This window comes from Bufo bufo, chromosome 3, assembly GCF_905171765.1.
Source record: "Bufo bufo chromosome 3, aBufBuf1.1, whole genome shotgun sequence".
NCBI classification, from domain to species: Eukaryota; Metazoa; Chordata; class Amphibia; order Anura; family Bufonidae; genus Bufo; species Bufo bufo.
The window spans coordinates 383,983,921-384,008,672 of record NC_053391.1 but is presented as its reverse complement, the minus strand read 5'-3'; the positions used below and the strand labels follow the sequence as shown (position 1 = coordinate 384,008,672).

At 45.1% G+C, this 24,752-nt stretch overlaps 1 protein-coding gene across 1 annotated transcript in view; it reads left to right on the top strand.

Moving 5' to 3' along the window:
• Positions 1-23,391, top strand: part of RBBP7 (RB binding protein 7, chromatin remodeling factor) — a 45,955-nt gene extending 22,564 nt beyond the window's left edge. Inside the window, exons 3-12 of the mRNA XM_040424741.1 lie at positions 6,669-6,814; positions 7,574-7,747; positions 12,979-13,094; positions 13,726-13,886; positions 14,118-14,244; positions 21,381-21,458; positions 21,561-21,637; positions 22,581-22,638; positions 22,716-22,826; positions 22,964-23,391. Coding sequence (XP_040280675.1) covers positions 6,669-6,814; positions 7,574-7,747; positions 12,979-13,094; positions 13,726-13,886; positions 14,118-14,244; positions 21,381-21,458; positions 21,561-21,637; positions 22,581-22,638; positions 22,716-22,826; positions 22,964-23,032 — 1,117 coding nt within the window. The 3' untranslated portion in view covers positions 23,033-23,391. The remainder of the gene's footprint in view (positions 1-6,668; positions 6,815-7,573; positions 7,748-12,978; positions 13,095-13,725; positions 13,887-14,117; positions 14,245-21,380; positions 21,459-21,560; positions 21,638-22,580; positions 22,639-22,715; positions 22,827-22,963) is intronic.
• The last annotated feature ends 1,361 nt before the right edge of the window (positions 23,392-24,752 follow it).

Below are 24,752 nucleotides of genomic sequence, written 5' to 3'. Positions count from 1 at the left end.
GACTGCATCAGGGCTGGACGGAAGCGTTCTGCTCCGCTCGTGAGCCCCTTCAAACGGAGCTCACGAGCGGACAGCAGAACGCTAGTGTGAAAGTAGCCTTAGAGGTACAGACAATGTAAAAGTGGGTTTCCTCAGCCGTCATTGTCTAAACCAATGAGAGTGGTCCCTAGACGATAGAGTATTCAATCGATAACCGTATTATGGGGGGTTCCGAAGATAGATCTTTTTGCCACCCGGTCAAAAAAAGGTAGAAGTTTTCTTTTCCCTTTCCCCAAGGGAGCATCCGAGAGCAGTGGATGCATTGGCTGAATCTTGGGAGCGGGCCTTCTTTATGCCTTTCCCCCTCTGAAGTTGTTACGAAGGGTTCTCAGGAAGATCAGGGAGGAGTGTATCAGTGATTGTAATAGCTCCTTTTTGGCCGAGAAGGGTTTGGTTTTCTTGGCTCTGCCAGATGTCAATAGTAACCCCTTGAATACTTCCCGAATCTCATGAGCTTCTGGCTCAGGGTCCAATCTTTCATCCAGAGGTAAAAAATCTGCACCAGACAGCCTGGTTGTAGAAAGGGAGATTTAAATAAAAGAGGCCTCTCCGAGGATGTGGTCAACACTCTGTTGGCCAGTCGTAAGAAGGTCACTTCTGAGATGTGAGTTTGGAGGACCTTTTACAGATTCACCAATAGACCTGTGGATGTGCTAGATGTTCCTGACATTCCGCTTGAGATATATATATAACAAGATGGATGGAGGAAAAAAAGCTTAGGCCTAGCACTTTGAAGGTTCAGATTTCTGCATTAAGTGCTTTATTTGAGTTTGTTAGCTGAACATCCTTGGGTTTGTGACAGCAGTGTGCAAGTTGTCCCTGGCTTGTAAAAGTAGGGTACCTCCCTGGGATTTGAACTTTGTCTTTTCGGATCTCACTTCGGATGCCTTTGAGCCTATTGATAAAATCCCCCCCAAAATGCTCTCCCTTGAGTTCCTTTTGGCCATTTTTGCTGCTGTCTCCGTTGACCCTCCCTACTTGGTAATCTTGGATGATCGGGTGGTGATTTCTCCTGATTCTTCTTTTACCAAAGGTCTGTTCCAATTTTCACTGTTCTCAGGAGATGGTATTGCCATCCTTCTGTGCGCCTCCTAAACAAAGAGGGCGTTGGAATTCCATTGTTTGAACGTTAGGAGGTGTATTATTCAATATCTACAGGTCACTCAGCCTTGGAGGTCCTCCTCACGTCTGTTGCTTTTGCTTCAGGGAGCAGAGAGGATCTGTTGCTTCCCAGACCATTGCTAGGTGGATTAGACAGGCTATCTCCTTTAGCTTATTCTTTTAGGGAAGTTCTACCCTCGGGGTTCGGGGCTCACTCTACCAGGTCAGTCTCCACTTCGTGGGCGGAGAGAGCTTTAGCTTCCATAGAACAGAATTGTAGGGCGGCCACCTGGAGCTCTCCACATACTTTTTTTTAGGCACTATAGACTTCAGCTACCTTCTAATGAGGGCCTTACCTTTGGCCATAAGGTACTTCAGGCTGTTGTCCCACCCTAGATAGGGTTTTTTGCCTATTTTCCAGGGGTTCTGTCATAGGCGAAGGGGAAAATTTGGATTACACTTCAGGGCTCCAGATGGCGACCAAAATGGTCGCCAATGCGACTTAAAATTTGCAGATGGCGATCCTGCACAGCCCAAGTTCTCTTCAGTAGCACAGTGGAAAAGGAAGGAGTCACTCCCTCTCCACTGTGACGTGGCCGCCACTACCACCAATGGGGATATAGCAGGGAGGAGGAGGAGGGGAGGAGCTGTCGCCACTGCGCCACCTATGAATGTAAAACATAAGTATAGGCAGCGGTATCACAGACCCGGCACCTGGCCTCAATAACAGGGCATGCGATACGCGGCAATTAACCCCTCAGGTGCCACAGATCGCATGCCCTGTTATTGAGGCCGGGTCTGTGATACCGCTGCAGACAATTGTATAAAGGAGTTAAAGAGGACATTTCATGGGTCCAAAGAATATGAACTTAGTAGCAGGCTGCATAGAGCGGCGCCCAGGGATCTAAGTGCACTTACTATTATTCCTGGGCGCCGCTCCGTTCGTCCGCTGTGGCCCCCGGTATTTTCAACATTCAGAGCAAGGAGGAGGAGACGCCAGTGTCTCTCCGTCTCCATGACAGCAGCGCTGTCCAATCAGAGCGAGGGAGTTTTTTTTTTTTTTTTTCTCCCTGGCTCTGAGCTCTGATTGGACAGCGCTGCTGTCAGGGAGAATGAGACACACTGGCGCCTCCTCCTTGCACCGAATGTTGAAAATACCGGGGGCCGGAGCGGCGCCCAGGAATAATAGTAAGTGCACTTAGATCCCTGGGCGCCGCTCTATGCAGCCTGCTACTAAGTTCATATTCTTTGGACCCATGAAAGGTCATCCTTAATTACATTCATTGGTGGCGCGGTGCGTCCCCCCAAAGCCTCGCCCCCCCCCCCCCAATTGTTATATGGTGGCCGCAGGGTCCCTTCCCCTCCAGTGGTGGCAGTGGCAGATTACACTGCTGGGGCTCAGATTGTTACCATGGCAGCCGCCAGGATGCTACTGAAGCCCTGGCTGCCATGTTCAGCTCCCTGCTGCTGTGTGCACAGAGCCCAGGGAGATGTGAGATCCTATTCACCCTGATACAGCTCTATCAGGGTGAATAGCACAAAGTATAAGATCCAGGTACTAGTCCCTAAAAGAAGAAATGGTTATTAAATAAAAAGCTTAAAAAAACACCAAAATACTAAGTTTAAATGGCCCCCTTCCCAGTTTTACATAAAAAATTTACAAACAATAAAGAATAAACATATTACATCGCCACGTCCCAAAAAGTGTGAGCTATTAAAATATTAAATATTTCCGCTCGGTGAAGGCCGTAACAGAAAAAAACCCTCTAAACCACGCAATTCGCCATTTTTAGTCACCTTGTCCCCCAGAAGATGTCCCTGGATGTGAGAGGTATGTGGTGCTGTTTTCTCCGATATGTAGTGCTGGCTCACTACTGTGACCTGCGTCTCATCTTCTCAAAGTCCTTTTTTTTTTTTTATTATATGCATTTTAAATTTGGCGACTAAAAAATGTAATTTGGCTCCTAAATTTTTTAGTTTAGGAGCCAATGGCTCCTGGTCATTTTTTATTTTTTTTTGTCTGGAGCACTGCACATACCGGTAATCTGTTTTCTTTGCGCCTATGACAGCCCCCGATTAATTGCTCCCTCCTCCTCCCCAAAAAAAACAAAAATAATAATTAAAAAAAACAAAGGTAAATATATAATGTTTAGGGTTATTAACCCCTTCCTGACATATGACTTAATATTATGACATGGAAGTCAGTGACTTCCCGTATCTTGTTGCAATAGTACGTCATGGTGATTGGGCGGGCACCAGAGCGGTGCGTGCCCGATCGCTGCAGGGGTCCGGCTGTAAAAGCCGATGCTGGTGGATTAACCTCTTTTATGCCGCGGTCAGCTCTGACCGTGACATAGAAGGGGTTTGCTGCAGGTGAGGTAGCCCATCGGGACCTGCCTTCTACGGGTGCCCAGGAGTTCCAGCCTCAGGCCCGGTCTCCTAGGCAACCTGTTGGTGTATTACTCTGCGTAATACACGAACAGGCAATGCATTACAATACAGATGCATTGCAGAGGGGATCATACCCCCAAAAGTTGAAGTCCCAGAGTGGGACAGAAATGAAGTTGAAACTTTTTTTAATTTTTTTATTAGAAACTTTTTAAAGTAAAAAAAGATTTTATAAAAATAAACAGTCACCTCATCCTTAAATAAGAAAATCGTTCAGAAAATAAAAAAAACTATAGCTTCCAGAACACGGAGACACTAAAACATAATTTTTTGTTTTGTTTCAAATAGGCTATTGTGTTAAAAGTGAAATAAATAAAGTATACATATTAGGTATCGCCGCGTCCGTAACAACCTGCTCTACAAAAATATCACATGACCTAACCCCTCAGATGAACACTGTTAAAATAAGTGCCAAAAAAGCAATTTTTTGTCACCTTGCATCATAAAATTTGCAATACCATGCGATCAAAAAGGCGTTTGCACCCCCAAAATGGTACCAAACAGTCACCTCATCCCGCAAAAAATGAACCCCTACCTAATTGGTCAAAAAATAGCTGACTATGGAGACACTAAATCATTTTTTATTTTTTAATGCTGTTGTGTAAAACATAAATAAAAAGTATGCATATTAGGTATTGCCACGTCCATAACAATCTGCTCTATAAAAATTTCACATGACCTTAACCCCTCAGGTGAACGCTGTAAAAAAAAATCAAAACTGTGCCAAAATTACCAATTTTTTTTGTTCACCTTGCCCCATAAAGTGTAATAATGAATGATCAAAAAAATCATATGTACCTTAAAATGTTACTAATAAACGTCAATTCTTCCTGCAAAAAGCCACTGCATTCCATTCACATGTCCGTGGTGTGTTGCGGACCCGCAAATTGCGGATCCGCAACACACCCGGCCGGCACCCGCTATAGAAATGCCTATTCTTGTCCGCAGCTACGGACAACAATAGGACATGTTCTATCTTTTGCGGAGCTGCGGACTGGAAGTTCGGGGCTGCGCTCCGCAAATGCGGAAGCGGAGAGCACATAGTGTGCTCTCTGCTTCACGTCCGGGCCCATAGAGAATGAATAGGTCCGCACCCATTCCGCCAAATTGCGGAACGGGTGTGGACCCTTTTGCGGACGTGTGAATGGACCCTAAGACTATCGGCAGAAAAATAAAAAAAAGCCGCGTTCAGAAAATGGAGACACAAAAACATATTTTTTCGAAAAATGCTTTATTATGTAAAACTGAAACAGTAAAGTAGACATATTTTATCTCATTGTGTCCGTAACAACCTGCTCTATAAAAATAGCACATGATCTACCCTGTCAGATGAATGTTGTAAAAAATAAGTGCCAAAACAGCCATTTTTTTTGGTTACTTTGCCTCACAAAATGTAATATAGAGCAATTAAAAATCATATGTTCCCCAAAATAGTACCAATAAAACTGGCACCTTATCCCCTAGTTTCCAAAAATAGGGTCACTTTTTGGGAGTTTCTACTTTAAAGAGGACCTTTCATCAGCATCAAGTATGTAGACTGAATATACATACATGGAGAGCGGCGCCCAGAGATCCCCCTGCACTTACTATTATCCCCGGGCGCCGCTCCGTTCTCCGGTTACAGGCTCCGGTAAAGTCATAGTTAGGCTCCACCCATTTGAGCCTGCCGGCGTCTCTTTCTCCTATGTTGTAGCGCTGGCCAATCGCAGCGCTCAGCTCATTGCATGGCTAAGAGCTGAGCGCTGCGATTGGCCAGCACTACAGTATAGGAGAAGGAGACCGCGGCAGGCTCAAATGGGTGGAGCCTAACTATGACTTTACCGGAGCCTGTAACCGGAGAACGGAGCGGCGCCCGGGGATAATAGTAAGTGCAGGGGGATCCCTGGGCGCCGCTCTCCATGTATGTATATTCAGTTTACATACTTGATGCTGATGAAAGGTCCTCTTTAAGGGTGCATCAAAGGCTACAAATGGGACATGGCATCTAAAAACTAGTCCAGCAAAATCTGCCTTCCAAAAACCATATGGCGCTCCTTTTCTTCTGCGCCCTGCCATGTGCCCTTACATCAGTTTATGACCACATGTGGGGTGTTTCTGTAAACTGCAGAATCAGGGTAATAAATATTGAGTTTTGTTTGGATGTTAACCTTCGATGTGTTAAAGAAAAAAATTTATTAAAATGGAAAATCTGCAAAAAAAAGTGAAATTTCGAAATGTCATCTTAATTTGCCTTTAATTTTTGTGGAACACCTAAAGGGTTAACAAAGTTTGTAAAATCAGTTTTGAGTAACTTGAGGGGTGTAGTTTCTTCAATGGGGTCACTTATGGGGGGTTTCCACTATGTAAGCCCCACAGTGACTTCAGAACTAAAAAGTGGGTTTTGGAAATTTTCTAAAATTTTAATTGCTTCTAAAATTCTAAGCCTTCTAACTTCCTAAAAAATAAAATGACGTTTACAAAATGATGCCAACATAAAGTAGACATATGGGGAATGTTAAATTAATACATTTTATGAGGTATAACTTTCGGTTTTAAAAGCAGAGAAATCGAAATTTTGAAAATTGTTAAATTTTTTCCAAATGTTGGTCAATTTTTAATTATTTTATAAATAAAGGTGAAATATATTGACTCACATTTACCACTGTCATGAAGTACGATGTGTCATGAGAAAACAATCTCAGAATGGCTTAGATAAATAAGTGTTCCGAAGCTATTACCACATAAAGTGACACATGTCAGATTTGCGACAAATGGCCTGGGCAGGAAGGTGAAAACTGGCCCGGGGTAGAAAGGGTTAAGATGTTATGTTCCTTAGTTGAAAAAGGACTGGGGATAGAGGGGGGTGGTCCCTCTTTTAAAAGGCAGGTCTGGTTCCTGTTTCCTGTCCTGAGGAGGTGGAGGCGGTCTCTCCAGGGGTCCTGTCATAGGCTCAAAGAAAACCGATTACTGGGAAGTGTAATCCAAATTTTTCATTTAAAAATCTGTTATTTTCTAATTATCCACAATTTATAAGGAAGAGGTATAGCAATGTATATTGGTTACTAATCTTAATATGCTTGTTAATATTGTCTCCTCCTTAGACCAGAAGGTAAAGATTATGCCTTGCACTGGTTGGTGCTTGGCACCCATACTTCAGATGAGCAGAATCACCTAGTGGTGGCCAGAGTCCAGATTCCAAATGATGATGCACAGTTTGATGCTTCTCACTATGACAGTGAGAAAGGAGGTGAGATACCATCTAAATTGATTTGCCAAATTTAACAGGAGTTCCTGATCACTATATTAATCACTTTAAAATGTACCTAAATTTTACAATCTGCTGTGGAGCCCAGTGAACGATGTACAGACTGGAGCACACGTCACTTCTCCTACTCATCCGCTCCTACTTATCTGCTCTGCTGAAGCCTGCTGGCAGAAGCTCTGCATAGCACATTGCTGCTCCGGCATGTGCCCACTCCTCTAAAGCCTGGCATAGCCCATCTATGCCAGGCTTTAGCTCCGCAGACAGGCAGGAGAGGCGAGAAGTTCTCCTGCCTGTACATTGCTCACTGGGCCACGCAGTAGAATCTATACTCCTGTACCAAGCAAAGTGTGATAGGCACCTAAACTTTAATGGGGTCATTTATCAAACTGGTGTAGAGTAGAAGTGGCTTAGTTGCCCATAGTAACCAATCAGATTCCACCTTTCATTTTTGACTGCACCTTTGGAACATGAAAGGTGTAATCTGGTTGCTGTGGGCAACTATGCCAGTTCTACTTTACACCAGTCTCTTAAATGACCCCATATTTGCCTAGTTTGCATCAAAAATGTAAAAAATCATTTTAGGACATTTGCAATAGGTTTTAATAAAGTTAATTCCAAAGTTTAGGTACCCTTTTAAGGACCAGTCTAGTATTTGACTGGAGTGCATTATTTTTTTCCTGTTTTTCAGTTCTGATCTTAATTAAAATTAAGAAGTGTTTCTATTTCCTAATTATGTTTCAGAATTTGGTGGGTTTGGTTCTGTAAGTGGCAAAATTGAAACAGAAATTAAAATTAACCATGAAGGTGAAGTGAATCGGGCCCGGTATATGCCTCAGAATCCGTGCATTATTGCTACCAAAACTCCATCATCTGACGTGTTGGTGTTTGATTATACGAAGCACCCATCTAAGCCTGGTAAGTTTAATGATGAATGTGAACAAACCCTCATGATGGTATGACAGCCATGTGACTGCTGGTGGTGACTTCGCACTGGCAGACTTGTTACCTTCAGACACAGAATTTATTTTTTCAACTGGAATGCTGAAAACCTGTTTTAAAATGTTCTCGGTACGTCATGGGTGCTAGTTCCTGCACTGAAACATTCATTTTGATTAAAGGTGCTGTTAGTGTAATACAGGGCTCGACAAATCCCAGGTCGCCATGGCGACCAGGAATTTAGTCCTGGCGCTTGGGTATTTGTCAGCCCGTTTTCAAAGGTGCCCGGGCGATGGGTGCGGAGCTGGCGTTCTGTCCGGAGGCAGCACCGTTTGAAACAGCTCCGTCACAGCACACAATAGCAGAGACGCTGGCAGCAGGGAGGGGAGGGACTCGGGAGGAGTGTAATCTGATCCTAGAGTGGAAGCTGCTTCTGCCAGCCCCTCCCCTCCCCGCCCACCAACCAATCAGAGCTGAGGCAAGGCAAGCACTAGCAGCTCTGAGTCCGAGTCACTGACACAAGTACAGGAGGGAGTCCTAAGTAATGATCTAAAGATCCGATTAGTGAGACTCATTCGATTCTTTGAGTTAAAAGAACAGTCAGTCAGACTCTAGAACAGGTTACACTGAGGCTGTTGGCTGATGCTTTTGCAGCAGTGATAAGATTAAGGGACAGGAGCAGAGATGAGAGAAGTGACAGGACACAGTTTAGATTAGTTTGCATTAACCCTTTAGGATCAAATTGGCTTCTCAAGGAGATCTATGTTAAAGGCATCCCTTCTTCTGTCTCATTCAGTAGCTATAGAACTAAGGCTACTTTCACACTTGCGGCAGGATGGATCTGGCAGGCTGTTCACCCTGTCGGATCCGTCCTTCCGCTGTTTTGCCGGACCACCGCTCCGTCCCCATTGACTATAATGGGGGCAGAGCTCTGGCGCAGTGCATGGTAAAAGTACTGCATGTCCAACTTTTTAGTCTGGCGGCCTCTCACCGCGAACTGCCATGCTGCGCCGGAGCTCCACCCCCGTCCCCATTATAGTCAATAGGGTCCGGGGATGGAGCGGCGGTATATGTAACATGGTATACAGCATTATTGGGGGGGGGCTCTATGGAGAAGTGTGGGGGGGGGGGGGGGGGGGGCACCTACTAGGGGCTTTATGACGCGGCTCCGCCTGGCTCCTAACTTTTCTAGCTGGCTCCTAGATTCCAAGGAAATTTGTCAAGCCCTGGTGTAATAGTTTAGTTTCTATGTTGGACAAATGAGGGAGAATTTACCATTCACTCTACCTTTTTTTTTTTTTTTTTTTTCTGTTAAGTTGCAAAACCTGGCTTTTTAAATACCATTGCGACTTGCATTATTACATTGGCCTCGCCAAGTCATAGATTAACCTTTAGGATACCAGTGCCGTGGTACATGTACGGTGCAGATATGGGGGACAGAAATCCCAGTGCCCGACCGATCAGAGGCAGGGGTCCGGCTGTCACTGATAGCCGGACCCCTGCTGTATGCGCCAGCATTGGTGAAATCACAGATGCCGGCGCATTAACCCTTGCACGGCTGCGGTCAGCACTGACCACGGCACATGCGGTATCCTCACGGCAGCCGGTGTCTATGGGGTTCCCCGCACTGCTGTGACGGGGACCCCATGGCAGGGAAGGCAGCCCGATTCCTTCCTTAGGCATCGTGGCTGTCTTCCGGGAGAGCCTGTGAGATCCAGCTCCCTGGATCTCACAGGCAGGAAGCTGTAAGTGTATTACAGTAGTAATACACTTAAAGCCAATGCATGACAATACAGAAGTATTGTTCATGCATTGTGAAGGGGATCAGACCCCTAAAAGTTGAAGTCGCAGAGTGGGGCAAAAAATAAAGTGAAAAAAGTTAAATAAAGTTTCCCCCAAAAAAATTAATTTTCAAGTAAAACAAAAGTGTCCTTTTTCCAAAAATAAAGTAAAAAAAAATAAAAAATTGGAAAAATAGGGGAAAAAAAGAAACCTAGACATATTGGGTATCGCCGCGTCCGTATCGACCGGCTCTATAAAAAATATCACATGACCGAACCCCTCAAGTGAACACCTTCAAAAAAATTTAATAAAAGCTGCAAAAAAGTCACCTTACATCACTAAAAGTGCAACACCAAGTGATCAAAAAGGCGTAAGTCAACTCATCCTGCGAAAAATGAGCCCCTACCTAAGACAATCGCCCAAAAAATACACTATGGCTCTCAAACCATGGAGACACAAACAAACATGATTTTTTATTTATTTTTTGTTTTAAAAATGCTTTTAATGTGTTTAGATGTGAAAAGAGATATTAAGTATCACCGCATCCGTAACAGCCTGCTCTATAAAAATTCCACATGACCTAACCCCTCAGGTGAACACCGTAAAAAAATAAAAATAGTGTCAGTCATTTTTGCTATCTTAAATCACAAAAAGTTTAATGGCAAGCGATCAAAAAGTCATATGCACCCCAAAATAGTGCTAATCAAACAGTCATCTCATACTGAAAAAAAAAATGAGCCCCTATATATGACAGTCTCCCAAAATTTTAAAAACTATGGCTTTCAGAATATGGAGATACTAAAAAAATTATTTTTTCAAAAATGCTTTATTGTGTAAAACTGAAACAACCAAAATTGGCACATAATTTAAACTGTCAGATGAACACTGTAAATAACAAAAAAATAAAAACTGCCAAAACAGCTATTTGTTACCTTGCCTCACAAAAAGTGTACTATAGAGCAACCAAAAATCATATGTACCCTAAAATCCCATAGTTTCAAAAATGAGGTTATTTTTTGTGGAGTTTCTACTCTAGTGGTGCATCAGGGGGTCTTCAAATGGGACATGGTGTCACAAAACCAGTCTAGCAAAATCTGCCTTCCAAAAAACCATATGGCGTTCTTTTCCTTCTGCGCCCTGCCGTGTGCCCGTACAGCAGTTTACGACCACATATGGGGTGTTTCTGTAAACTACAGATCAGGGCAAAAAAAAATTGAGTTTTGTTTGGCTGTTAACCCTTTTTTGGTTAGCGGGAAAAAATTGTTTAAAATGGAAAATCTGCCAAAAAAGTGAAATTCTGAAATTTCCCCTCCATTTTCCATAAATTCTTGTGGAACACCTAAAGGGTTAACGAAGTTTGTAAAATCAGTTTTGAATACCTTGAGAGGTGTAGTTTCTAAAAATGGGGTCAATTTGTGGGTGGTTTCTATTATGCAAGTCTTACAAAGTGACTTCAGACCTGAACTGGTCTTAAGTGGGTTTTGGAAATTTTTCAGAAAAATTTCAAGATTTGCTTCTAAATTTCTAAGCCTTCTAACGTCCCCAAAAAATAAAATGGCATTCACAAAATAATCCAAACATAAAGTAGACCTATGGGGAATGTAAAGTAGTAACTATTTTTGGAGTAATTGCTATCTATTATAAAAGTAGAGAAATGGAAATTTACAAGTTTTTTTTTTTTTTTTCTCTCCAGATTTTGGGTACATTTTGTATTTTTTTTTTTTTACTCCATTTTACCACTGTCATGAAGTACAATCTCAGAATTGCTTGGATAAGTGTTTTAACGTTATTACCACATAAAGTGACACATGTGACACCTGGGATTGAAGGGGAAAAGTGGCTTGGTAGTGAAGGGGTTAAATGCTTCCTCTGGCGGTGGAGGACTGGTGTTGCACATGCTGGTCTTGATATATCAGCCATAGGTTTTTTTTACACATACCTGGTATCCCCACATGCTTTCTCTGACTTAACCGTGGCAGTCTGGGCTGCTGATTGCAGTCACATGAATACACATGGAATGGGAGTCACAGCGCTTTTGAAAAGTGAATGGTGTGTGCTTTATATATGCAGTGCACTATAAGATGCATTACCCCCCCCCCCCCCCCCCCCTCTTTCAAAGTGAGGGTCTGATTGCGTCTTGTGGGGCAAATACTAATGAACGTTTCCATTATGGAAGTGCTCATTAGTAGAAGAGGACTGAGGAGAGGTGAATGCAGCGCTCCCTTTGCATGCTCTGTACTTACCGCTTCATGGTCTTCCTCGGCTGCTCGTGTATAAGAGATACTTTGGGGTTGTTTTGCTTGACCCCTTAAATTTAATTAACAAAATACTAATGTTGGCATACTACAAAATGGTTGAAAGTATATGCCCTGTAAAAAAAATAAAGGAAACCTGTTACCATGAAGGTGCAGTCTCCAAAAACAAGAATGAACCTAGACCACAACTCCACATGCTATGCTTTGATCTAATAACTGCTTCTCAGTGCCATAATTAGTATACAGGCCCCTATGTTGCATGCTTACATGAGTCATTAGTACACATTTTAATCAAAAAGCATAAGCCCACTCACCACGACCAGGTTGCCTCCTCGAGTGGGAACCTACTCTAAATTTGGCGCAGCACTGCGTGGCGACCAACCATGCCATAGCACTGCACCAGCAGCCAAATAGCACCCCTGTGTTTGGCCATGCCACCCTGGCACTGGCCCCCACCAACCCAGCACCGCACCATGTGAATAGTTGTCAAAGCTCACCTTATCATATGCGCTCAGGAACTCCTACTGAGAGCTGGTAGGAATTTGTGAACTCTTATGTAGTCTCGTGCTAATTAAAATCAACTTGGTCGAATGGGAGGAGTACTAATACCAGAGTACAAAAAAAGGAAAGGAGCTATGAAATAGCCAAAAACAAGAATGAACCTGGATCACACTTCCTCATGCTATGCTTTGATCTAATAACTACTTCTCAGCATAATTAACATGGTGAAGATGCAGTCTGCAGGCAGTATATTAGAGCAGGAGGAGCTGAGCAGCTACATGCTTTATGGAATCTGAATAGTCAGTGCCAGGCTTTGTCAGTAAAACAGGAGACGGCGTGGCAGTAAATGGGATGGTTCACTTTAGATCTCATGCAGACAACCGTATTCGTTTTGCAGTGCACAAATAGCGGATCCTCAATATGGATGCAGTTTGTTGCGTCTGCATTTTTTTGCAGTCCCATTGACTTCCATGGGTTCATGGTCTGCATTTTGCAGATGACCATAGGACAGTGGTGGCCAACCTATGGCACTGATGTGGGCACCCATCCTGTATCTGTCTTAGGAAATTGATTTGTAAGCATTTCTTTCATAGAATACAAAGCCGCTTCAGATTGAGACCTTGTGAAGTTGCTTTGTATACAAAATGACTAAATGATTGTCTTGTCTGTTAGACCCCAGTGGAGAGTGTAATCCGGATCTTAGATTGAGAGGTCATCAGAAAGAGGGCTATGGCCTGTCCTGGAATTCTAATTTGAGCGGACACTTGCTAAGTGCGTCTGATGATCATGTGAGTAAGGCAGAATTCATGTGTAGTCTTAAAGACTCGATTTAGGGTACGTTCACACTAGCGTTTTTCTTTTCTGGCACGGAGTTCCATCAAAAGGGCTCAATGCTAGAAAAGAACTGATCCGTTTTATCCCCATGCATTCTGAATGGAGAGCAATCCGTTCAGGATGCATAAGGATGTCTTCAGTTCAGTCATTTTGACCAGGCAAAAGATAAAACCGCAGCATGCTACGGTTTTATCTGTGGCAAAAAAAAACCTGAAGACTTGCCTGAATGCCGGCATTTGTTTCCATAGGAATGTATTAGTGCCGGATTCGGCATTCAAAATGCCGGATATGCGCAGACCGGGAAAAAAGTGAGAAAAAATAAATGCTGGATCCGTTTTTTCCGGATGACACCAGAAAGACGGATCCGGCATTTCAATGCATTTTTCTGACTGATCAGGATCCTGATCAGTCTTACAAATGCCATCAGTTGGCATACGTTTTGCCGGATCCGGCAGGCAGTTCCGGCGACAGAACTGCTTGCCGGATCACTCTGCCGCAAGTGTGAAAGTAGCCTTAATGTACATTTCCAATAACTTTGTAAGATGTGACTTGTTTTAAAATATAAAACTATTTTTTTCCATTTAGACTGTTTGCTTGTGGGACATAAGTGCTGGACCCAAAGAAGGGAAAGTAATTGATGCTAAAGCAATCTTTACAGGCCACTCAGCAGTGGTGGAGGATGTAGCATGGCATCTATTGCATGAGTCTTTGTTTGGCTCAGTTGCTGATGATCAAAAGCTTATGATGTAAGTGGCTTTTTTTTTTTTCTTCGTGGTTTATTTTTATACTATACTCACGGAATTACATTACCCAAATCTGTGGAAACTGGTGAAATTGTTGGGTCTGCACTGATGTTTTTTTTTTTTGTTCTGATTGAGCTCCAGGCAATCAATATTATACTGCAAGTTTCTGGAATAATTCAACCATTGGATGTTTATTGCCCAAAATACTTATTAATATGATGCTTTCTCTGCCAGATGGGACACACGATCAAATACAACATCTAAACCAAGTCATTCAGTGGACGCGCACACTGCTGAAGTCAACTGCTTGTCCTTCAATCCATATAGCGAATTTATCCTAGCTACTGGATCTGCTGATAAGGTTTGCATTACGGTTGTCTAAGAATTAAAATCATTCTGTTTAGAAGATGCACCTTCCTGCTTGGCTGTAGGAGACCTGTTAGGCTGCGTTAAATGGACTGTTTTTAACACTGAGTGACATTTGTGTGGTACACTGACCTGGCAACCAGTGGTCTCCTAGTCAGTGTTCTGAGACATGTCTATTTTTCTGCGCGAACGCACTTCATGCTACTTAGTTCTGTGGGTCCTTGAGGGGTCCATAGCACACACAGACGTAAAATAGTGTGTATAGGCTGTAAGGGTGACTTAACTCCAAGTACTTGTTATGGAATTTCAGTTGGGGAGTACACACTGAAGTTGTACAAAGTGCAGTGTTCATTGGGTTTTAACCCTTTCATGACCAAGGGTCATTGATGCCCCAGTGTCCAGGTCAAAATTAACAAATCTGACATGTGTCACTTTATGTGGTAATAGCTTTGGAACACTTACTTATCCACGCCATTCTGAGATTGTTTTCTCGTGACACATTGTACTTCATGATAGTCATATATTTGAGTCAATATATTTCACCTTTATTTATGAAAAAATCCCAAATTTACCCAAAATTTTGAAAAATTCACAATTCCAGGCGGGGGAGGGGGGGGGGGCCCATGAGGAACACTATCGACTTTCAGGCTCTGATCTGCAGAGCGCAGATCAGAGCCTGAAACCGGCATTTTAACACTGCCGCGATCCGATTGGTTAGTCTGCACAGACTAACTAATCGGATCGATTGCCGGCAAGGGGCCACTCTGATTGGCCCCTTGCTGGCATTACTAGACTGTATGCTGTCCGTGACAGCAGCAGGACAGGGGCAGAAGCTTTAATCCAAGCGTTTTGCAGCGCTTGGATTAAAGAGCTGGCTTGACGTCTATACACGTGATAGCTGCACGGGGTATGTGCAGCTATCACGTGTATATATACAGATTGCAGTCGTGAAAGGGTTAAGAAACTCCATTTTCTCGTGCATGGCATTGGGGGACACAGCACCATGGGTATATGTCCAACTACCACTAGGAGGCACTAGACACAGTGTTGGCTCCTCCCCATTGGGCTATACCCTTTCCACAGGCACAAGGCTATTCAGTTTTTGTCTAGTGTCCGTAGGAGGCAGACCTGTCCTGCTTTTTTTGCAGGTCCTGCTGTTTATTTTTTATTCTTTTTTTTCTCTCTTCTGCAGGTCTCGGTGATCTCCACCGTTATACCTGCTGCAGGCTGGGGCTCCATCGTGTTCCACTTTAGTTGCCCCCCCCCCCCCCCCCGGGCGCGTACTTCTGTACCATCGCCGATCACCCAGTCCCCACAGACTGCATCCGCAGTGGCTTGCCGGCATTCCCACGGTTCCCGTGTTGAGTCTGCCGAAGGGGTGACCCTGCGGCGCCCGAAGACATCAGATGGTGAGTATATTCCCCTGTCCCTGTGTCCCTGCCCCAGGGTTAGGTTCCCTCCTGTGGCCAGGGGGGTGGGATCCACCTTAGCTGGGGGTCCTGGGAAGCTTCCATCTTCCTCCACCTTTCTCTTCCCCCTTGGTTGGTTTTTTCTCTCCTCCCTCGCCACAGTCTTCTCCTGGGCCTTCCCTGCTACTTTAGTCCCCGGCTTTTGCAGGGACTAGGCCTCATCTTCCATGGCCCGTCCCCGGCTCCCAGGTGCTCTGTTTGCCCTGTTCCGCCCACCCCCAGGCGTCGCTCCCCCCCTACCCTCCTCACCTAGTTTTTGTGGGTCCGGAGGCCCCTCGGTCGGCCGCGATTCGCCCCGCCCCCCTCGCTCCATTCCCGGCCGCCTCATAAATCGAGGCCCCGGCTTTTGGGCCTGCTAGGCCGCGATCTTCCCAGCCCCTCCTCCTTGCTTCCCGGGCTTTTCTGACCCCTCACGGCCCTCGGGAGGGGCTATCTCCTCCACCCTTTACTGGTCTAACGTGGGTTATCTATCCAGTGGATAGATCCTCAGTTTAAAAGAACTGCAGACCCCCTTTAAGTCATTGTCCTATGTACTGTGTGAAGGCAGCTAAAGCTGTACATAGGGATCACTAAAGTCGTTCCCCCCCCCCCCCCCCCCCCACCCCTCCTCAATTGCTTCATTTCTCCTGCAGCCTCTTTAGCTGCTGCAGCACCTCTTTGGGGAACATGGCATCCAGATATGACAGCCTCTGCTGGCTGCTCTATGAGGGTCTCCTCTCCCAGCCTCTCCTCGGATCGCCACGTGTTTTCACGTGCGTCCGCTGTCTACGAAGGCTGCCATGCAGTCGGCTTGTCCCTGCTTGTGTGCAGTACCTCTTCCCAGACCCCATTGTGTCCCCTGACCAAATCCTTTTGTGTAGGTCCCTTCTGAATGGTCTCCCTCTTTGTCAAAGCCATGGGAACCTTGTCCGACTCTCCCAATCTCTGGCGGAGTCGCTGGACCGCTACATATCCAATTGCGGCCACCTATGCCCTCCCAGGGTCCTCCCTGCAGATGAGGCATGCTCAGATACCGGGTCCGGCAAGGGGTAGCTCACAGTACAACCTCGGGTGGTCTCAACAGGATTCCACCCTTCCTCGGCATCCTCTGGTCCCCCCCAGGACAGGCCTGAGGCTGGTGACGAATCCTTTCCTGTCACCCCATCCGTTGCCTCTGGGGACACCTCTGCACCGATTCCCTCGGAACAGAGCATCAGGCGGTCTTCCTCCATACAGAAGCCCTCTGGGAGGTCAAGACTAACGTGCACGGAGGAACCTCTCCTACCCAGGGTTGGTATCCCCTCTAGTGGATTTTCGGATGGCGCTCCCCTGACTGCACAGGTATTCAACTGCACAGGTAAGGCAGCCGTCCCCGTGTTTAGCATAATGAGTCACCTACTTGGTGTCTCAGGTACGTACGACTTCTCCTTAACAGGGGGGTACCTGCACCACTGCCACAGGCTGTACCTGACAAGCCTTCCTGGTTCCCCTATACCAGGGGCTATGCTCTACACATTTGAGAGTGTTTACACCGGGTCCCCATCCTGGTGCTGGTGTTCGCCACTCTACCTCATAACAGGGGGTCCCTGTTCTGGCAAGCGCCTCCTGTAGGTTGGTAAGGAAAAGCAGTTATATCTGGCTGTTTCCATCCGCCTTGCTCCTTTTCATAGGTAGAGTACCTACACCTACTCCAGATGCTGAAGCCATTACTCCTGGCTGGCTCTATGGTGTTCCATGCGGCACTATTTCTCCCTTCCGGGCGAGATACACAGGCCGCCTTCAATTGCCGTGGCAATTGCACCTGTCTGTTCCCAGCCACTTTGCTCCTTTCATAGGTAGAGTACCTACACCATCTCCTGATGCTGTAGCCGATACCTCTGGCTGGCGCTATGGTGTTCCATGCGGCACTATTTCTCCCTTTTGGGCGGGATATACAGGCCGCCTTCAATTGCCGTAGCAATTGCTCCTGTCTGTTCCCAGACTTTTTTGCTCCCTTTCACAGGTAGAGTACCTACACCATCTCCGATGCTGTAGCCAATACCCCTGGCGGGCTCTATTGTGTTCCATGCGGCAACATTTCTCCCTACGGGCGAGATATAGAGGCCACTTTCAATTGCCGTAGAATTGCCTCTGTCTGGTTCTAGTCGGCACCAAGCTGCCACCTTGGTCCCTTCATAGGTAGAGTACCTGCACCATCTCCAGATGCTGTAGCTGTTGTTCCTGTCTGGCTTTATGGTGTACCATGTGGCATTTTCTCTCCCTTCCCGGACGAGATATTGAGGCCTCCTCCAATTGCCGTGGTCATTGCACCTACCTCATCATAGTGTGCACCAAACAGCCATCTTACTCCCTTCATAGGTAGAGTTCCTGCACTGTCTCTGATGCTGCAGCCGTTACACCTGTCTGGCTCTATGGTGTACTATGCGGCCCTGTTTCCCTTTTTTTCAGGCGAAATAGAGGGCCTCCTTCAGTTGCCATTTCACCTACCTGATTGTAGTGTGCACCTGTCTTGTTCTTTGTGGTACCGTGCCGCCCTATTTTCCCCTTCCCGGGCGGAATATAGGTACCATTGCTAACGCGGTAGCTGTTGCACCTCTCTGGTTCTAGGGTGCACCATATGGCCACATTGCTCCGATCTTAAAGGTAGTACCTCTACCATCTCCAGATGCTGTACCCATTACACCTTTCTGGTCGTATCTCTGCACTACGCAGCCATATTTCTACTTTACAGGTTGAGTACCTGTACCCTCCAAATGCTGTAGCATTCCCAGATTCTGTGGCTATGTTTCCACTCTCCTTAGACATGCAGCCACTTTTCCTATATTTTAGGCGTGTGGTTGTATTACTCAAAGTGCTGGGCCCTATGGTGCCATCTGTGGCCCATACAGTTTCTGTATTACTGGGTGTTTTCTGCCCCCAGGTTCTAATCTGTGCTGCGGATGTTGGTTTCACCCTTTTGGTTCTTCCATACATCTCCACTCCGTTACTGTCGTGCTCAATGGTCTCCTTGTACTTCTCAGGGCACTGTCTACAACAGGCCATCCTGGTTGTGCATGGTTACCATATCTGGCAGGGGTGGGCGAGCCCAACCCTCACCTTGTCGGTCTAGTGCTACTTCTTGTAGCTCCAGTATATGGCTGATCTGTTCTGATCTGGCGGGTGGTCCACATACAACCACGCTCCCTACACCATGGCCAGGTGGTTGTTGGCCTTTGTGCTGGGGTTGCTCTTGCCATCTCTATAAGGTACTACGGTATGCTGCGCTTCGCGTTACCCCATGTTATAGAGGAGTACTCGCGTTGTTTCCTATTACAGAGTGGCCCATTCCTGTGGAGTACAGGGATCTCCACTGGATCTTCTACCTTGTTGGGGCACGTAGCTGGTGAGCATCGGCCGCTGCAGCAGTTTTCGGTCATCGCTGGATGTCCTCCGCCACATGGAATCCTTCTGGGGTCATCAGCATTTTTCGTCGCTGGACGTCCTCCCTGACGGGTCAGGGACAGGACCACTGAGCGCCACACACCTGCCTGGCAGGTAATTTTTCAGCTGATTGCTCTGGCATCGGACAGGGTCCCGTAGTTCCTTCTGGGTCCAGGTGTTCTCGGTATTCCCTTATATTCTCTGCTTAGTTGTACTACATGTCAGAGGGGCAGTCCCCTTGGACCTTGCCATCGTTTGCACCTGTCAGGTACTTTCTCTTCCCTGGGAGTTTTCAGTACGCCGGTCGCAGCTGGTTTCTACATTTCTGTGTAGTCTCACACGGCTTTTCATGGCGCCTTCTGCATTCCTTATGCATATGGATGTCTGTCAATTTTAGTGGTACATCCCGAGCTGCTGTACTTGCCCTCTCTGGGACAATGTATACAGTTTGCTAGTCACTGTTCTTGGAATGGCTCGTTGTCCATGGCCAATGTCCCTTCCCCTATGGTAGTTTCATTTCTCCTTTCCTGGATATTCTGGCTTGCGTTGTCTTCTGGTGGTTCAGCTCCTGGTTCCTTGTGAGCCCATTCCGGGTACTCCTTTCTGGAGTCCCTGTCCCCGTTCATTTGACCACTCAGGTTCTGCATGACAATCGTTTTTTTGGGGGGGTCGGGGCCTGGGTTGATTGTTCCCTTTATGGGTTCCAATAGCCTTGTGGTCTTCTTGGGATTCGTGTCTCTTTTCCCATCCTCCCACGTCAAGTACCTGGTATTGAGTGGTTTAGCGCTACGGTTTGCAATTCCGCCGTATGGTCTCCTTCGGGAGGGACCTCCTCCTGTTGTAGAACCTTTCCTCCTTAGGCTGTTGGAGTACTCTCCTTCTACTTCCATGTCTTTCAGTCCAGTGTGTCCTGCTGAGATTTTCTGGGCCTGTATCGGGTTCCTTTTTTCCCTGATGCTTCACATGCCCAGAGTTTCCTCTGGTCTTACGCTTCACAGTGATATCTTGTTTTCAGAGGCCCGTGCCTCGTCTCCTGTTTTTGGGACGCAGGTCTTACTTTTTTTTTTTTCCTGGCTTTTACCTACAACCCCCTCCTTCTCCAAGGGTTGGCGGTTTCCTCTAGCAGCCTTGGGTTTTCGCCTTTTAAATAGGGTGCTTAACTTCATCACCTGCCTTGCGGTGAGGGGAGACCTGCTCCCTTCACATGTGAGCCTTGCTATGGCTTCACTCACTCGTTTGGCTTCCAGTACTTCCTTGTTTCCTTTCTCCCCTGGCCTGTCAGGGGTTGGCCACAGGTTTTTTCGCTCTTTGGGTCTGAGACACTTTAGAGCGTTAGGTAGTCCCAACACGCGGTGCTGTCCTAATTTTTTCTCCAGCCCTTGGCTGAGCTCGGTGTTCCCTTTTGCCGACTTCTTGCATTTGGGATTTTCTTCCAGGCATTTTTCCTGGGGTGCTGACAGTCTTCACTGATTCTTCCTTGAGGTTTCTTCCTTGTTATGGAACCTCTTGCCCATTCTGTGTTTTCTCCTGTTGGGTCACATGGTTCTCCTGCACCTGTATACCCAACCGGTGGCATGGCTGTTCTTTTCCCACCCTCGGGGACTGCTTTTGGACGTCCCATGGTGCTGTGTCCCCCAATGCCATGCACGAGAAAATTGGATTTTTTGTACTCACCGTAAAATCCTTTTCTCATAGTAGGCATTGGGGGACACAGATCCCACCCTATGTTTTTACTTCCGATTTTCCGGGCTGGTCTCTTGATCTTTCCCGGTATGGGAGTTGTTGGTTCCTTGCTTTTTTTTCTCTCTCCTACTGCTTTTGGTACAAACTGAATAGCCTTGTGCCTGTGAAAAGGGTATAGCCCAATGGGGAGGAGCCAACACTTTTTGTGTCTAGTGCCTCCTAGTGGTAGTTGGACATATACCCATGGTGCTGTGTCCCCCAATGCCTACTACGAGAAAAGGATTTTACGGTGAGTACAAAAAATCCAATTTACTCGGAGCCGCAGATTTTTAAATCTGCAACATGCACTATCTATTGTGAACGTGCAGTGAATTTCAATCATTGCAGTCTGCTGAAATGCTAGGGAGGCTCTTTCCCGTTGCAGCCTGCTACTGGCAAATTGTTGGACATAACAAAAAACCCAATTTAATGTGTTGCAAGGCATGTAACTTCAGAATTCTGGCAAATGTGTAATCATAAATCTGCCCCAATATTTGCAAATGTGTTTTAGGGCATTATGCTCATGTGTTTTATTTTCTAGACTGTTGCCCTGTGGGATCTCCGGAACCTAAAACTCAAACTTCATTCGTTTGAATCCCATAAAGACGAGATATTTCAGGTGAGAGCACCATCACTTTTAAGTTCATGTTGGTACACGGTCTCAGACTACTTGTTAGTTGTGTGTATGGCTTATAATAATTTTATATGGTCTCCTTACTAGGTTCACTGGTCACCTCATAATGAAACTATCCTAGCTTCAAGTGGAACTGATCGCAGACTAAATGTCTGGGATTTGAGGTACTGATGGGAGGGGGGGTTGAATTTAAATGGCCATGTGTGTGTTTTGTGCACTCCAAAATTTAAGAAAAGGGTCCACCACACTTTTCACGAACTGTAGTCCGTCAGGTCTTAAGTTGTCCACTGTTTTGCTGGGTTAAAAAATAGCACTGCATGCAGAAATGTTTCTTAACTCAACTGTGACAGAATATGGGACAAAGGCCCCTCCCTGCTGGTACTGCTAAGGATGCACGGTTGGGTATTGGCTACTTCTCCATATAAGCGATTACAGCTTTTATACAAACTGTTTTTGGTCTGCTGTACACAATTTTAAGGCTACATGCACACGACTGTTTTGGTCCGCATCCGAGCAGCAGTTTTTGCGGCTCGGGTGCGGACCCATTCACTTCAATGGGGCCACAAAAAAAAATCGGACAGCACTCAGTGTGCTGTCCGCATCCGTTGCTCCGTTCCCGTGGTCCGCAAAAAAAATATAACCTGTCCTGTTCTTGTCCGTTTTGCGGACAAGAATAGGCAGTTATATCAATGGCTGTCCGCACCGTTCCGCAAATGGCGGAATGCACACGGATGCCTTCTGTATTTTGTGGATCCACAATTTGCAGACCGCAAAACACTCCTCAGACTTGGGCTATATGCACACGACTGTTGCAAGTCCATCTTTCAGTCTCGAAATGTTACATACATTCATTTATGTGGATTGCAGCTAAATTTTCTGTTTGAGTCCAAAGTTTTCTTTTATTATTAAAGAGTAGAAGTTAATATCACGGGACAACATCTTTTAAGATATACATTTCCCTAAATGGGTATAAATTTGAGTCTGCGCTCCACCTTCCAGCGCAACAGATTGACAATACAGATTTTATTTTTTTTTATTGATTTTTTTTTTTTATCATACTTAACACAACTGTGATCTTTCGTATGTGCGTTTGATTTTCATTTTTAGTAAAATCGGTGAGGAACAATCCGCAGAAGATGCGGAGGATGGACCCCCAGAACTTCTGGTATGTTTCAGTTTTGATTCTTTGGTTGATTGTATAATTGTACCAACGTGCTATAATGTTTTTGTTATTTTTAATAGTTCATTCATGGAGGACACACAGCAAAAATATCAGATTTCAGCTGGAACCCAAACGAGCCCTGGGTTATCTGTTCAGTGTCTGAAGACAACATTATGCAGATTTGGCAGATGGTAAGTTTATATGGATTTGTGCACATAGAACATTTCAGAGCAGTAGAAGTTCTAAGATCTGTTACAGAATATGAAATATGTTAGGACATAATTATCGTGTGAATTTTGCCTAAAAGTTCCTTTGCTTTGTTTTTCAGGCGGAGAATATTTATAATGATGAGGAGCCAGACATACAACCTTCTGAATTGGAAGCACAAGGATCTTAGATGTTTTGTCATATATATTATTTTTTTTTTCTTTACCAGTGCAGACTTCCACAGTGTGAAGTGGCTGCTTTTCATCTAAGTCAGGCATGCTCAACCTGCGGCCCTCCAGCTGTTGCAAAACTACAACTCCCAGCATGCCCAAACAGCTATCGGCTTACAGCAGGGCATTTTGGGAGTTGTAGTTTTACAACAGCTGGAGGGCCGCAGGTTGAGCATGCCTGATCTAAGTTATCTTTTCAATTGAAAACACACTTTGACAATTTCCCTACATATTGTATTGTACTTAACATGTTTGTATTTGACACAAGGCTTGTGAAATGGTTGGTGGAATAAAAAATGTTTTCTTCCTGTTCTATAGTGTCTGAGAGTTCAGCTTTAACCCAGGCCAGTTTTCACCTTCCTGCCCAGGCCATTTTTTGCAAATCTGACATGTCACTGTATGTGGTAATAACTATGGAATGCTTTTACTTTTTCAACCTATTTGGAGATTATTTTCTGTGACGCACATTATAGCAAAAATTCACTATTTTTCAAATTTGAATTTCTCTACTTTTAAGACAGATAATACCTCATAAAATAGTTATCAATCAACATTAACCCTATATCTACTTTTATCTTGCTATCAATTTGTAAATGTCATTTCATTTTTTTAGGACGTTAGAAGGCTTAGAATTTTAGAAGCAATTTTTCACATTTTCTAGAATTTTCAAAACCATTTTTTAAAACACCAATTCAGTTATGAAGTGATTTTGAGGGGCTTACCTAATGGAAACCACCCATAAATGACCCCATTTTAGAAACTACACCCCTCAAATTATTCAAAACTGATGTTACAAACTTTAACCCTTGAGGTGTTCCACGAGAATTTAAGGGTAATGGAGGTGAAATTTTTCGAAAAATTTTTACAGTTTTTTTTTTTTTTGTGTTGAGCGAAGCGAGCTTCGGATGCTTCACCTGAAGTCGCTTCGTTCTAAACTTCGCAATACTGTACGTACTGATCAGTCTTCGTACAGTATTAGATTGTATGGGCTCCAATGAGCCGAAGTTATTTACGAAGTCACACGTGACTTTGTTGAATAACTTTGGTAGTTGACTTTTAAAGTTGAAAATAGATCAATATAATGCTATGTGACCCCGGCAGTGCTGACGGCTGCCGCGCTGCGAGTCCAGAGCATGACTCGCTTGTCTGAAAGCGGCCTTAGGAGTTTAGTACAGGTACAGTTTGTTAGAATGGAGGAACTTACATCGGGCCAAGTTGCTGACTGTGCAATCGCTGATGTACCACTTACTGGATTTCACGGTCTTTAGGTAACTGCTGGTGTGTGCTCACACTTGATGGAAGATGTTTAGCCCCTATTATTTTTCAAAAAAAGCCATACCTACCTTGTACTCTGGAATAGTTGCTATGCACCAAGGTGCATGTCATCAACACATGGAGCTGCAAATTCTGCCAGGGAGTGTACATGTCTTTCACTGCCCATTGAGTCAATGGTTTGTGTGGAAGTGGCGACTGCACCACCACAGCGATGCCAGGTGCTACTGATATCTCTGAGCCAAAGCTAGTTATTTATGATGTTGCGTGTGAATTGGTTGAAGAACTTCAGTAGTTTAAGTGGCAAGTCACTTTAAAACTTGAAACCAAACTCTGCTTCGGTTCAGACTAGTACCTCGAAACTGAAGCTGCATTAGGTTTCAAGTTTTAAAGTAGTTTTTCACTTTA